The 13,370-nt window shown below is 42.1% G+C and overlaps 1 protein-coding gene across 2 annotated transcripts in view; it reads left to right on the top strand.

Annotated features, from left to right (window-relative positions):
* The window catches only part of CACNB4 (calcium voltage-gated channel auxiliary subunit beta 4), a 107,162-nt gene extending 94,224 nt beyond the window's left edge, over positions 1-12,938 (top strand). For both annotated transcript variants that reach the window (XM_050899777.1, XM_050899778.1), the window contains 3 exons: positions 1,694-1,789; positions 8,456-8,641; positions 12,678-12,938. In XM_050899777.1, the coding sequence (XP_050755734.1) occupies positions 1,694-1,789; positions 8,456-8,641; positions 12,678-12,938 (543 nt within the window). The remainder of the gene's footprint in view (positions 1-1,693; positions 1,790-8,455; positions 8,642-12,677) is intronic.
* Positions 12,939-13,370: the final 432 nt, after the last annotated feature.

Raw genomic sequence — 13,370 nt, 5'->3', positions numbered from 1 at the left:
TGGAGGCCACCTAACTAACTGGACATATGCAAGACCAAGGGACCAGATGGGTTTAATCTGAAGGAGCAGTCTCATGCCATTGCAAAGCTGCTCTCTATTACCTTTTAAAGCTCATAGCGATCTGGGAAGGTTCCTGGTAGCTGGGAAAAGGCAGATGTCACATCCATTCTCGAGAACGGTAAGAAGGAGGATCTGTGGAACTACAGGCCAGTCTGTTCTCACCTCAGTCCGTGGGAAGTTTATGGAGCAAATCCTCTGGGAAGCTGTTCCCCAGCCACATGCAGGACAAGAAGGGCATTGGGAGCAGCCAGCGGGGATTTACCAGGGGCAAATCTGCCTGACCAGCCTGGCTGCCTTTTGTCATGAGATTATGACCCCAGTGGACAAAGGAAGAGCAGTGACTGTTGTTAGCCTTTACTTTAGCAAGGCTTTGATGTGTTCTCCTTGTAGTATCCTGATGGGCAAATTGGTGAGGATAAGTGTGGTCTGGATAAGTGTGGACTATAAGAGAGGTGGAAGATTGGATGGGCTGCCGGGTTCAGGGTGCTGGTCAGAGGTACAAAGTCCAGCTGGCAGCTGGTTACCAGTGGTGTCACTCAGGATCTGTAATGGGGCCAGTACAGTTCAACATTTTTGTTAATGACCTTTGTTAACGTACAAGGTTGCGGACAATACCTAATTGTGGGGCAGGTTAATGTGCCAGAGGGCAGGGCTGTCATTTCGAGGGACCTTGGCAGGTTGGAGAAACGAGGTGTCGGGAACCTCTTGAAGTTCAGCAAAGGCAAATAGCAAGTCCTGCCCCGGGGCTGCCCCAGGCCAGGCTGGGGCCGACTGGCTGGGGAGCAGCTCTGCGGCCAGGGACCTGGGGGTCTTGGTGGATAACAGTTTGGACAGGAGCAAGCAGTGTGCCCTTGCAGCAGTGAATCAGCCACATGTTGGGCTGTACGAGCAAAGATGGGTCAGTCCTGGCTCAGAGAGGTGGTGGGATCTCCTTGGAAATGTTCAAAACTGAGCTGGATGAGGACCCGAGCAATCTGATCCAACTGGCCTTACTTTGAGTGAGGGCTTGGCACAGAGACCTCTGGAGGTCCTTCCAACATAAAAAATACTCTGTTGTTCTATGATCCTGTAATTTTCTTTGAAACTTTACAGAGAAATAATTTAGGTTTCCTAACTTTTCCACCCCTTAAAGTCTAGTAATGAACACAGTGGAAGAAAAAAAAAAAAGTAATATGAACTGTGTGTGTAAAATACCTTCTGTAACCAGAATGCAACTCAGAACAGAGTAAGTTACAGCGTTATTGCTACACAACATAACATGCTGCTACTGTTGTGCCGCAGTCAATCCAGCAATCCAGTATAATTCTGGGTATATATATAATTTTCGTGATCCTCTAGAAGATTACATTTGTCAAAAAGAACCTATTACTTCAAGTAGAATAAAGCAGAATCACCATTCGGACTGCATTTGAAATATTTGCAAGGGATGAAACATGATGCAGAGGGAAATGTGCACAGCTTTCAGGGAGGTTATCAGAAAGGTTTGTGCTTATATTCAAGGACAATATTTTATCCATTTTGTTAAACATAATGGAGAGCTTCTGAACTTGGTAATCCTCCAATGGGATGTCACTCTGAGCTTTATGGAGATATGCGATACTTAAACTCACATTTTCCTCTTTTCCTCTGTCAGGTTTTGCAGCGACTGATTAAATCTAGAGGAAAGTCACAAAGTAAACACTTGAATGTTCAGTTGGTGGCAGCTGATAAACTTGCACAATGCCCACCAGTAAGTACAGAAGAAAGGCTAAAGAACTTGTGATACGTGGAGCTTTAAAGATTTCTGCTGTGTTGGTCCTTGATTATAGCTGAGTTCATACGTTATCACTTCACTTTATGGCGATTGAGACAGCCGTGCAGTTGCAACCCTCGATCAGCTTTTATTGCTAAGAAACAAGTTGTTTGATAGTTTCTTCCTGATTATCTCCTGTGCTGGGTTTATTATGATCTTTGGCAAGGTGACAGGTCAAAAATGACATGCGTGGTAAAACTGATCTATTAGCACATTAGCAAATTACATCATTTGTGGAGCAGTGCTATCTTAAGGTCCCGAAGGGCCAAAGTCTCAGACTCCTGGTTTGAGAGGAGGCTGCAGAGGACTTTCCTTCAGCTGCACAGTGAGTCCAGACCCACCGTCTGTACGGTGTGAGTTGTGTGTCTGCATGCACGTGATCCCCGAGCCTCCTGACACAGCAGCGCCTGCAAGCCATTCCGGTTACCTCATCGGAGCACAGTCACTGCTCACCAACCATTTTATTAAAGATACTGATTACTCACCTTGAATAACCTGCTGCTTAAGGAGCAGAGGTCCTGGATAGCTGATGAGGCAGGCAGGTCCTGTGCGGAAAAGCTGTACAGGTGTTTGGACAGGGCAGCTCAAACTTGCTTTTCTTTTTGAAAACCACGCCTGGTTTCTGCAACAGAGAAAGCCACTCAGTGGAAACAAACTTGGATGTGGACTTGCTTTTACAGTGTAATAACTGTGCGTAACTTTGGTCTGGTAGTGCAGAGACTGCCATTCGTACCAGGGGAATGATCAGACAGTCCAGCCTATGGCTTGCCGATTGCATATCTTTCTCATGCCAAAGAACTGTGAGTAGAAATCAGATTAATTGAGAGGAATTCAGAATAGACACTGGCTAGGTTTCCACAATCGTACTCTCTGACTTAAAATAGGCAAAGTGCTGACAAAAGAAATGTCTTGGAACAATCTAGGAACAAATCTGGGAGTTGAGATCAGCAGAACAAATGCCCAACCCTAATGATCAGATAATGCTTCTAGAAGACTTTTCCTTGTGTTATGTAGACCTTAAAGAGATTGCCTCCATTTCAAATGGCTTTTATTTTCAATTCAAATGAAAGTAACAAAGTTCAAGCAGCTTTTCTTCTGGAGTGATGATCCACAAGGATTTATCTCCATGAAACTTGGGTTGTATGCTTCTTAAGATACCACACTTCACAGCCTCCTCCTGTCTTGTCCCCACTGGCCATAAAAAGGTAATTCAGGTATTTCTGGGCACTCCTAAATGATAGCGGTAGATGATGCTTTTTAACTGTTCCCGTTGGTAGGAATTCAGGCTGAGCCGCATCTCCTTTGGGCCAGTGCTCTCATGCCCCTCAGATGTCCCAGAGCTACTGTTGGTGGGAATGGTGGCACTCCATCCAGCAGAAAGGGAGGTCTGGAGAGAGCTTTCTCTTCCTCTCTCCTCTTGCCCACTGGTTGACCTTTTAGGTTAGCTCCTGCCATCAGGTAGACCTTGCCTAATTGCTAGCTAGTGTGTGGAGACTGCCAGCCTCTGCTGCACCGGGGTGCCCGCCTTTGCCTGTCTGGAAGAGACCCCTGTGGCCTCAGGTCTGCCCAATAATTCTGCCTTGGCTTAGCAAGAGAGTGGGCTAATTCCACATGTATGGATTGGCTTTCTGAAAAATACCATTTCAAGCTGACTGACGCTGCTAGTGAGTTCAGGTTATGTTTGCTCAGTAGTTTCAGCCAGATACAAAATGAAGGATAATTCATGTGGATCTGTGAAAACTTTGAGTTTTGGCAGTTTTTTGTAGTGTTTTGGTGTATGTTCAGGCTAGATTCACGCTGAAATGTTAGAAAGCAGAGAAAAAAGATAATAGGCTTGACTGAAATTTCTGTCCTCCTTATCTAAAAGCGGAATGGTTTAAGAATGTGTCCAGAATGAGAGCTCTGATTCAAATTCCTCCTATGCCTGATACAGAGCAAGAATTTAAATAATCCAGAAAAGTGCTGCTGGTGGTGTGTGTATGGGGGGGGTGTTCCTTGATTTCTCCAGTTAAATACACTTTTTGCAGTGCCCACTATGCCCCCGACAGCTGGCTGTTTCCCTGGCGGGTGTGGGTGTCGCAGCCACCCTCCTGCTGTCCCTCTCGCCCCATCAGCACCGCTTGCGGATGTCCAGCTGTCGAAAGCGGTAGATGGCGACTGCCTATACATCCAGCTGGTTGTGTTACTGCAGAGACCTGTAAGCTTCTGGTTACAGTAACTGTTAGAGACCGCGCTTTGCTCACTGTCTTCATCCTTGTTTTCCACTTCGAGCAGCACTGAAAGATGTTCAAGCCATCTCGAGTTCTTCTGGAGAGCTCAGCTATATTATGTTTCTCACATGTAATTTTCTGCTGAATTGTTATCTCTTAAAATGGTGACGGAGAATTCCTGTGAGCCCATTAACTAAAACAAAATTGTACACTTTTCTGTGGTACAAAATAATTTCTATGAAAGCATATACCTTCCTAACTCTTAATGAGTGTGAGCCAAGTTAAACGGAGTTGCACCTGCACCTATTTGAATACGGCTTGTGGTATTTACACCGAGCTGTCACTGAGCTTACACAGAACAATCCGCTGCACATTCTTCACATTTGAAAGGTGTATTTTTCCACCTGCACAGAGAAGCCTGTGCATGTTTCACAGCCTTGTTTGCTCTTTATACAGTGATTTCCTCTTATTCCGCTTAGGTATGCTCACATCAGTTGAAATGAGGCAAGTAGCTGCGTTGATTGAAATAAACAGCGTGCAGCAGCAGGATGCGGGTTGTAGCTTGTTCGTTGCATCATGGCACTTCGATTGTCCATCCCCAGGATCTAGTACACTCTGCCTTAACACCCAATCCTGTAATTGTATTTTGTTGCCTAAGGCAACAAAGTGAGACCCCACCTGGATAAGAAAAGATTTCCAAATTTCTGAGTATCCAGATTTCAGACACGTAACCGTACTTGCTCAGAGGCTGCCTTCCGCTCTGACTTGCACAACAGCCTGCTGCAGAAACCATCTGATCAGTTTTGCACTGTTCAATTTCAAGAAAGTTATTGCTGACTTAGAGCACTCGAAGGGAGATGACAGTCTTGGTTAAGTTTAAATTAAAGGACCAAGTTGATCCATGATTTAATTAAGTAAAAGTATACTGCTAAGACCAAAGACACTGCTGTCTGTCTTCTGCACTGTGACCTGCTTCATCTGTTTTGCAGCTCACATTTCTGCAAGAGGAGAATTTGTTTAAAGTGAAGGTACTTGAAAACCATAAAAACCTCACTTTTTTTCATTTGCTGAGAGCCAGCCTTAAGTAATCAGATGGTGCTGTATGTCTAGACATTTTAAAAATAGCTCTTTTTCGGCATATTTAAGTTCAAGAACTGCTTTCATTATTAATTCCTTGCTAATCTTTCACTGATGCTGCTCAAGCCAGTGCTAAGCGTGCCTATCACTGCATGGCTCCGTTAAGCAGGAACATTATGTGGCTCAAAGAAACGTGAACTGTACTAACCATACAGCTTTAAATACACTAGGCATATACATTTCCGTATGATTATTTTTTTTTAACCTTTGGATTCATGTCAATACTAAGAGAGGGTACGTATCCCTCTGTTCTATTTGATATAATCTAAAAAATACCAGAAGTTATACTTTAGCAGAACTAAAATGCATTGGTATAATTAAAAATAGCCAGTACACCAGATAGATCTACAAGTTCAAATTCCTCCTCCTTCTCAGGTACACCTCCATCCTTGCAGTTCTGTCTGGGGCATCTTTTCCCCCAGAGCCTGAGCTCGCCTTCCCTGACCTGAGAGAGTAAGATGCAATTTGGGATTGCCCTTAGCTGTACTAACTCTGGGCTAGGCTTGAGGCTCAGTCCCTCTTACACTCCCTCTCTCGAGCATTCCTGTGGGTGAGGCGGGTGCCTCTGGAGTCATGACCATTTTTTTTGGTGTTGCTAACATGGGGTAATGCACCTGGAATATTTCACAGTGGTTATACTGTAAGCCAAAAGACATAGCAGAGGTCTGTGGCAACTGATTTTATCTTCTCTTCAGGAAAGACCACTCCTTTCATGTGTATCACTTAACAAATTCTAGAATATGGCAATGCTCGTATGATAACTTTTACGCATGTTGTAAGAAAATATTGCGGTGAATAAAATGCATTGTAAGGAGAACTGGGAAGAAATTGCTTTACTCCATGACCCTTACAAACAAGGATCTCCTTAAAAGATTCTGTCCTCCCAAATACATAGAAATAGAACAAACACAGTTTAGCTGTGAGCAGAACTGTTAAATGCAAGAAAAAAACTGAGTGCTTTCTCTGTAATTTATTTTCCCTGTAAAACACTGGAATCAGGATCCTGCCAGTTTTGCAGCTCTTCCAGGTGACCTTCAAATGACAGCCTGAGAGGCTCACCATTACCAGTCCTAGTGTTATTTTACAGTTAACTGTTAAAAAGGTGAGAGTTCTACTGCAACTGTTAAAAGTTCTTCTTCCCTAAATTCAATTTAATTGAGATCACTGTCAAAATACCCCATGAAGCTACATACCATCACGGAACTGGGTGGTTTAGGTATGTTTATGGTATATTAGGTATATAATATTAGAGTATTAGCTGTGCATTTCTTAGAAGTGCACGAAGCTGTTACTCCATTAAGAAAGGAAGCCATAGGCAGCAGTACTGGCGTTCCCAACTCTGATCCCTTTGTCTTACCTCCGCCTTGCAGCATGTTTAGTTAGGCCAGTACAGCATTTTGTGAGCACCCTGCATCAACTGATCCAGGTTAAAAAGAAACCTGAGAAACAGTTCCCTAGTTTAGCAGGAGGAGGTTGGAGGGTGTTGGAAGAGTATTCGTCGACCTACTTGCTGCTAGAACCCCATCCAGCTGAAAATATGCCTTGAGACAGAATTACCTTGCAGCCTGCAAAGCTGAGTTTTGTATAGACAGCCAGAGTCGCCCTCAAATCGGTGGCCAGCTATGCAAAGAATGAGCAGTGCAGGAAAACTGCGTACTAGTCTCAGACCAGAAAATGACAATATTTAGTCTGTATTTAACAAAACACATATTATATTGGAATATATATATTCCAAGTGTAATATTTTAATTTCAGTATTTTCCAAAGCAAAGTATATGTAAGCAAACCACATTCTTTTATTTCCTAACTTAACTATGTTTGAATTACTGACTTCTTCCACAGATGATGATGTGAGTGATACAATGGAATGTGTAGTGTATCAGCATGTGTTTAAATAGCAAAGGAGGGTGTAAAGGCTATAGATAAATAGAGGAGCAAAACAAGCGGCAATAAACACTGAATTCGACCAAAGGATGTAGCGTTAGGAGTATTCTTATTAGAAAATTCCATGCTTACTGGCTGAGGAGGAAACACTTCTCTACCATGCTGACAAGAGAGAATAAATTGAAAAATAAATAAAATGGCTTTAGCATTAAAGTTAGTTCTGGACCAGACTTCTGGGCAGAAGGTAGATGCATGATCAAGATTTATGCTAAATCCATCATGCAGTTTTATTCTAGAGATGTCAGCTTTATCTATATTGGATAGAGCTATAAATATGCATGGAGGAAAAGCAGCCTGTGGTTTGTATCGGTTACTCTTAACACCTGCAACACCTGCACTTATTTTTCATCTCCTGTGCTATTTTCACAATGGTTTTTTTTCCACCAAGGGATGAGTTAAGATTAAAGATGAGGTATGAAATTTCGCTGCTGAAAATATGTTTGTATTTCTCTTGAGGGACTCAGTTTATGATGGTTTATTATCAGCTGTTCGTTACCAGCACTTGTCATGCTGATAATCTAAAAACCTTGTCTGTGGAATGTCCCTGTGACTTCTTGGGTAGCGCAGAAGCCACGTGGCTTTGAATTCCTGCCCTGTTCACTGGTAAATAGCCGCTCTGGGGATCGCACAGTGAGCAGGTCTGAGGCAAGTACCGGGACTTGCACTAATGGTCAGTACTGTCCCCTGGTAAAGAGATTAGTAGCGAAAAAGGTCATTCCTGCATGGTCTTGCAGGTTTGAGAACAGATAGGCATAAATGAAGGAAGTTAAAAAGCAGTGCATGGAGACAGTCTCTGAAGAATTCCCAGCTGTAAGTATCTGAACGGCTGGATGTCCTGCAGTAGCCTTGCTGAAGCAGAAATACTGCTGCTAACAGAACTGCCTGCTGCGTTCACTGAAGTGGAAATGGTTTTAGGGGCATCGTCGCTCTGGAAATGCGTTCACAATTAGGATGAGAGAAGTATGCATGCGTCCTTGGGTCCAAAACCAATGCAAAGCACCCCTGTGTTCCTCTGACATCTAGCTTCAGTTGCTGTCCTAGAGCAAAATAAATCCATTAAAGGAGTCTTGTGCCTTTGAGCGTGGTAGGGCTCAGGCAACGTCTGGTGAACCACGCTCAAAGGATACAGTGACTTCTGAGAGCTCTGGCTTTTGATCACCTTATAAACCCACTTGTATAATTTTCTTTTGCAATCCCATGCTCTGATTCTTATTTATTGACTTTTAAAGGATTAGCGTGATGAGAATTGTTTAACTTCTCTTTCTTTTCGTCTGTAACATTGTAATGAACCAAACTTTGTTGTTGTGATCAGGAAATGTTTGATGTAATTTTGGATGAAAATCAGCTTGAAGATGCTTGCGAACACTTGGCAGAATATCTTGAGGCATACTGGCGTGCTACTCACACCACCAGTAGCACACCCATGACCCCTCTCCTTGGGCGAAATTTAGGATCCACTGCACTTTCACCATACCCCGCTGCAATCTCTGGATTACAGGTATGGAAATACATTTCAGCCCCAAACACCAGTGCAGGTCAGGTGGGGTTTTTTTAATCTATGGGAAAATAGTGTAATACGGTTTATATAGCGTAACTTACATTTGCTTCATTAGTTACTATTCACTGTTTGGCCACTGCCAGCAGTAAGGCGGCGAGCTAAGGCCCGTATGGGTGGAGCAGCAGTTAGTCAGCTGGGTGCTGAAGCACTGTGACTGCTCTTGCTTTAATGGGAAATAAAATGGCCATATATTTTCTGGCAAGGAGTGAGTTCTTGACGAAGAGTTAAATGACACTCTGTCAAGTGGTATTATAGCCATATTAGAAAACGGCCTTGTTTTTAATCTGGAAAAAATGTCATTGCAGATGAGACCCTGTCAGCTTGAGAATAAGCATGTACAGTATGTCACAGCAGTTGAGCTAACAGCTACTGTATTTAAGAATGCAGAACAGTGTTTATAATGATCCCTCTTATTTCTACTCTCGTAACTTCACAAAACATTCACTTTTGGGTGAAAAACTTCCATGCTTGTCTCTTGTATCAACAAAATGCCTTCACCTTTTTGCGTTCTTTGTGAATAAAATACATTTTTTTACCCATTGAAAAAAATTCTGACCATTTTTTTCCACAGGGATAGCTCAAAAACGGCTGAACTTTGAAACTTCAAACCTGGCATGTAAATAGTCCTTAATGAGAAGTACGTGCTTTACTAAATTTGAAAACAGAAAATGTTTTTGATTAATAGTTATGAATGCTTGAGAAGATGAGGATTGCAGCGAACTTTTAAGTCTGAAAGTTTCAGAAGGAGTTCTGTATGTGTGTGACTTTCTAGGAGTGTGCACTTCCTAATGTATGTTAAAAGTAGAGTTGAGCAAATTACATTGAATGAATAATTCACCTGACAGATTTAACCTCTGTTCTGCTTGTAGAGTATCTGGAAGCAGGTAACAATTTTGAAGGAAATGATGCATTGTTCAGTGTTTTCAATTAACATAAAGCTGTTTTTTCTGTGAGTGAACTGCACTTCACTGAAGGTGCATGATACTTGATACTCACATTTCTAATGCTGTGCTTGATTTTATTAGGATCAGTAAGTCACTGTTTCCTGACTGGCTGAATGCACAAGCACTGTTCTATTACTGATAACATGCACATGTAAACTGTTGTTTCCATTTTCACTTGCCTTAAAATTTCAGTTTTCCATCCCTTCATGACAATAAAATACCATCTGCAGAACTTTCACCTCTTCAGTTTCATTTTGAAAACTGGGTGTATCCACAGAATTTTTTTCAGGCATTTATTTCTCTCTGATCAATGGACACCAGCAGTAACTGTGAAATGTTGCTCCATTTACTTAGGGAAAACTCACACTGAAGATGAAAATCACCCCTGTGCAGTGGGCTGGCTGAAGGTATGCATCACTTAATCCCCACTTCACCCTAATTGTGAAGGCTTAGGTGGGACTTGAATGGTGCTAGTTCTCTGCAGAGGGGTAAATTTCTCCCTGAGCGAATGATGCCCAACTAGAGACTGCAGGATTTGGCTTTCAGTGCCACTTAAGTGTCCAGGCCCATTTAAAGGGTTCTGATATTTTACATGCTTATCTCGCAGTAAAGACTTCCATCATCTGAAGTGCTTATCCACCTAGAGGTTTTATACTAATTCAAGCCCTCGGAAGGATTTGCATCAGTTTTAACTGTAATGATGTGGTATGGTAATGATAAAGCACTCACGCGAATCCTAGAATTAAACTAGCTTAGCTGCTTATGATATATTAAGAATTTATACTTCTTATGACCTCGTGACTCCTCCTCACCTGATACCTTGGGGAGTTGAATACCAAAAGCCCAGAGCCTCGTGTAGCAGTCAGACCAGAGAATGATACGGATTTGCTAGGACAATCTGTACATACTTCACCTAATCAGGACTTAGGAGTATCCCTTTTTTACTTGATTGTGGCTTGGACTTTAGTTTACTGCGAATTGAAACTTATAATTTAACTAAAGTCTTTGGGCTTCATGAAGGTCATCAGGGTGAAGTTAAACGGCATAGATACGGAAGAGTCGGAGTAAAAGAGAGGGTATACGCCACAGCATGCTCTAGCTGTGTGCCATTGCACCGTGTGTGGTACACCTGCCAAAGCCGGTGGTCACTTGGTCCTTGGTCATCACCTTGCCTAAAAGGGGAAGAAGTCGATGTTGAGCTGTGTGTGTTTGCGGTCCTCAATAGGAAGAGTGAATTTTGTCATTGCTAACTCCTAGGGGCCAGTCAGTCATTTGCCTTTGTGGCTAATCCCTGGTTAGCTCTAAACCTACATAGTTTAGTCTAATTTCAGCGAATGGACTTAAATCCTATAGTTCAAGTTTTGGGGATATGTGATTCTTAGGCTCCAGGGGATTTGCATTTTAAGTCCATTAGTGCAGAAAATGTAATGCAGCTTCTCACTCTTGATTGCGCTGCAGGATGAAAAATTATTTGGGGCATAAGACCAGCATGTAACTACACCAGTTTTGTGCCATGCTTACACCTCTCAGGAGGTAAATAGCAGGATCAGAACAACTACACGATCAAGGCAGGGAAACAGGAAGGCTTTTAGAAAGGAGCAGGTTGCATGCAGCTGGAGAGGTAAATTAGTGCAGGGAAGATAGAGGGTGTGAGCACAGAAAGTTAAAGTTGCAATTGATTAGGTGATTATATATCAAAACTGCATGCCTAGGACAAATAAATATGAGAAGTATAATTTGTGAAGAAAATATGTGGACTTTGACATATAATCGCTACTAAAACATGATGCTATAAGGAAAACTTGGGGATAATGTGGTAGAAGTTGGTACCCAGTAGCTGAGTGTGTGAATTTGCAGAAGGGCACCTTTTCCGTGCCGGCTCGTGATGTGGAATCTCTCAGTGAGTAACCTTGGTAGCATCGATCCACAGAACGAGATGCGACATCATATCTGCTGCTCTGTAAATGTATACCCATCTGCACAGTTACTTCCCCGTGCAGACAAGCCTTTTGTTATAAATTATGCAGCTAAGCAGTTGCCATACAGAGAAGGTGTAGCAATAGGAGGAAGGTTTTATAGCACGGAGAGCATCGGCCAGAATTTCAGAACGGAGAGGAGCAGACAATGCTGTCTGTGCGCGGGAACCTGAGGCCACAAGAGTGCAACCATCGCGGCTGCATTCTCGTGGCAATTACAGGATCAGAAGAATGACATTGAGTGTGTAAACTAGAGAAAGAAAAGCATTGACCGAGTTTGTTCTGAGAGTATGGCTGGCGATACCCTTGAGAGGTTTAATGTGTGATGACAGCAAACAAAATACTTTTTTTTAGGCTATTTCTTCATTGTGCCAGGTTACTGGCAAAAAATACGAACTGATTTTGTTCATGTGACAAATGTAGCACATGATCATTATGGGAACGTGAGGATAGCTAAGGCTAAACCTTTTAATTAATAAATTATCTTAGAAAAGGATTTTCTGTCAACATATTTAAAATACTTATTATGTTTTAGTTGAAAGAATTTGTTAGTATCTAATCATTTTAGCCACCCCTTAGCTGCCTGGTTAGCAGTCCGTCATTTGTTTGGTCATATGAAGGTTTTTAAATAGGGCTCAGAGCTGCACCTTTTAAAAAAAAAAAAACAAAACAAACATCTTCAGATATTTTCTAAAACCACATAAATCAGTGCTCAAAATTTTCTAAGCAGAATAGAAGCATGAATATTATGTTCATGATCAGAGAAAAGTGATAAATGCTGAATACATCAGCTCACTTTTCATGCTAAACGGCCTGTAATATTTAACAAGGTGAATACCGTAAGGTACACATTGTAATACTGCGTTTGGTCTGCTTTCAGCTCTAGGAAGCAGACTATTCTTGTAACCCATTCCTGTAGCATACAGACTTTAATATAAAATGAATAACACAAAAGTGGATGGATTCTGAAAGACCTCAGAATAAGTCTCAAAACAAGCTAAAAAATGTAAAATACTCTTTGTCTGTATTAATGCTTGGATTCTTTGGCACTCGTAGAGCCAGCGTATGAGGCACAGCAGCCATTCTACAGAGAACTCTCCAATTGAGCGACGAAGTCTAATGACCTCAGATGAAAATTATCACAATGAAAGGGCTCGGAAGAGCAGGAACCGCTTGTCTTCCAGTTCCCAACACAGCCGAGATCACTATCCTCTAGTGGAAGAAGAATACTCTGACTCATACCAGGACACTTACAAACCCCATAGGAACCGAGGATCCCCTGGAGGATATAGCCATGATTCACGACATAGGCTTTGAGTTCAAGAACCTGGGGAAAAACAGTATTCATCAGTTGATAACTTGCCATAACGTAGCTAGGAAAAAAACAAAAAAAAATCATCTTAATTTGGCAGATGTAACGCGGTTATACTGAAGTTGCACTCTGCTGTCATCTGATGTTAAGTAGGGGGCAAAAAAAAGTTGCCATGCCCTTACGTTTATGCCCGATCATACAGGTTGTTTTTTGGATTTATTTTTTTTTAGTACAGCATTTGCATTTATAGCCATACTTTTTCTTGTCGTTAGATATTAGACACATCCGTTTGTAATTTAGGGTACTTATCAAGGCACTTATAAAATAATTTCCTGTGCTGGAAATTCCAAATGACCAGTTCCAGTTGGAACCAATTTATAAACCAATTCCTGTTGGAATTTGGGTGAATTGACTGGAAAGTCGACTTGAGCATGTTG

Source organism: Gymnogyps californianus, chromosome 7 (assembly GCF_018139145.2).
Source record: "Gymnogyps californianus isolate 813 chromosome 7, ASM1813914v2, whole genome shotgun sequence".
Taxonomy (NCBI): Eukaryota; Metazoa; Chordata; class Aves; order Accipitriformes; family Cathartidae; genus Gymnogyps; species Gymnogyps californianus.
Note: the sequence above shows the minus strand (reverse complement) of the source record. Positions and strands in the feature narration are given on the sequence as shown.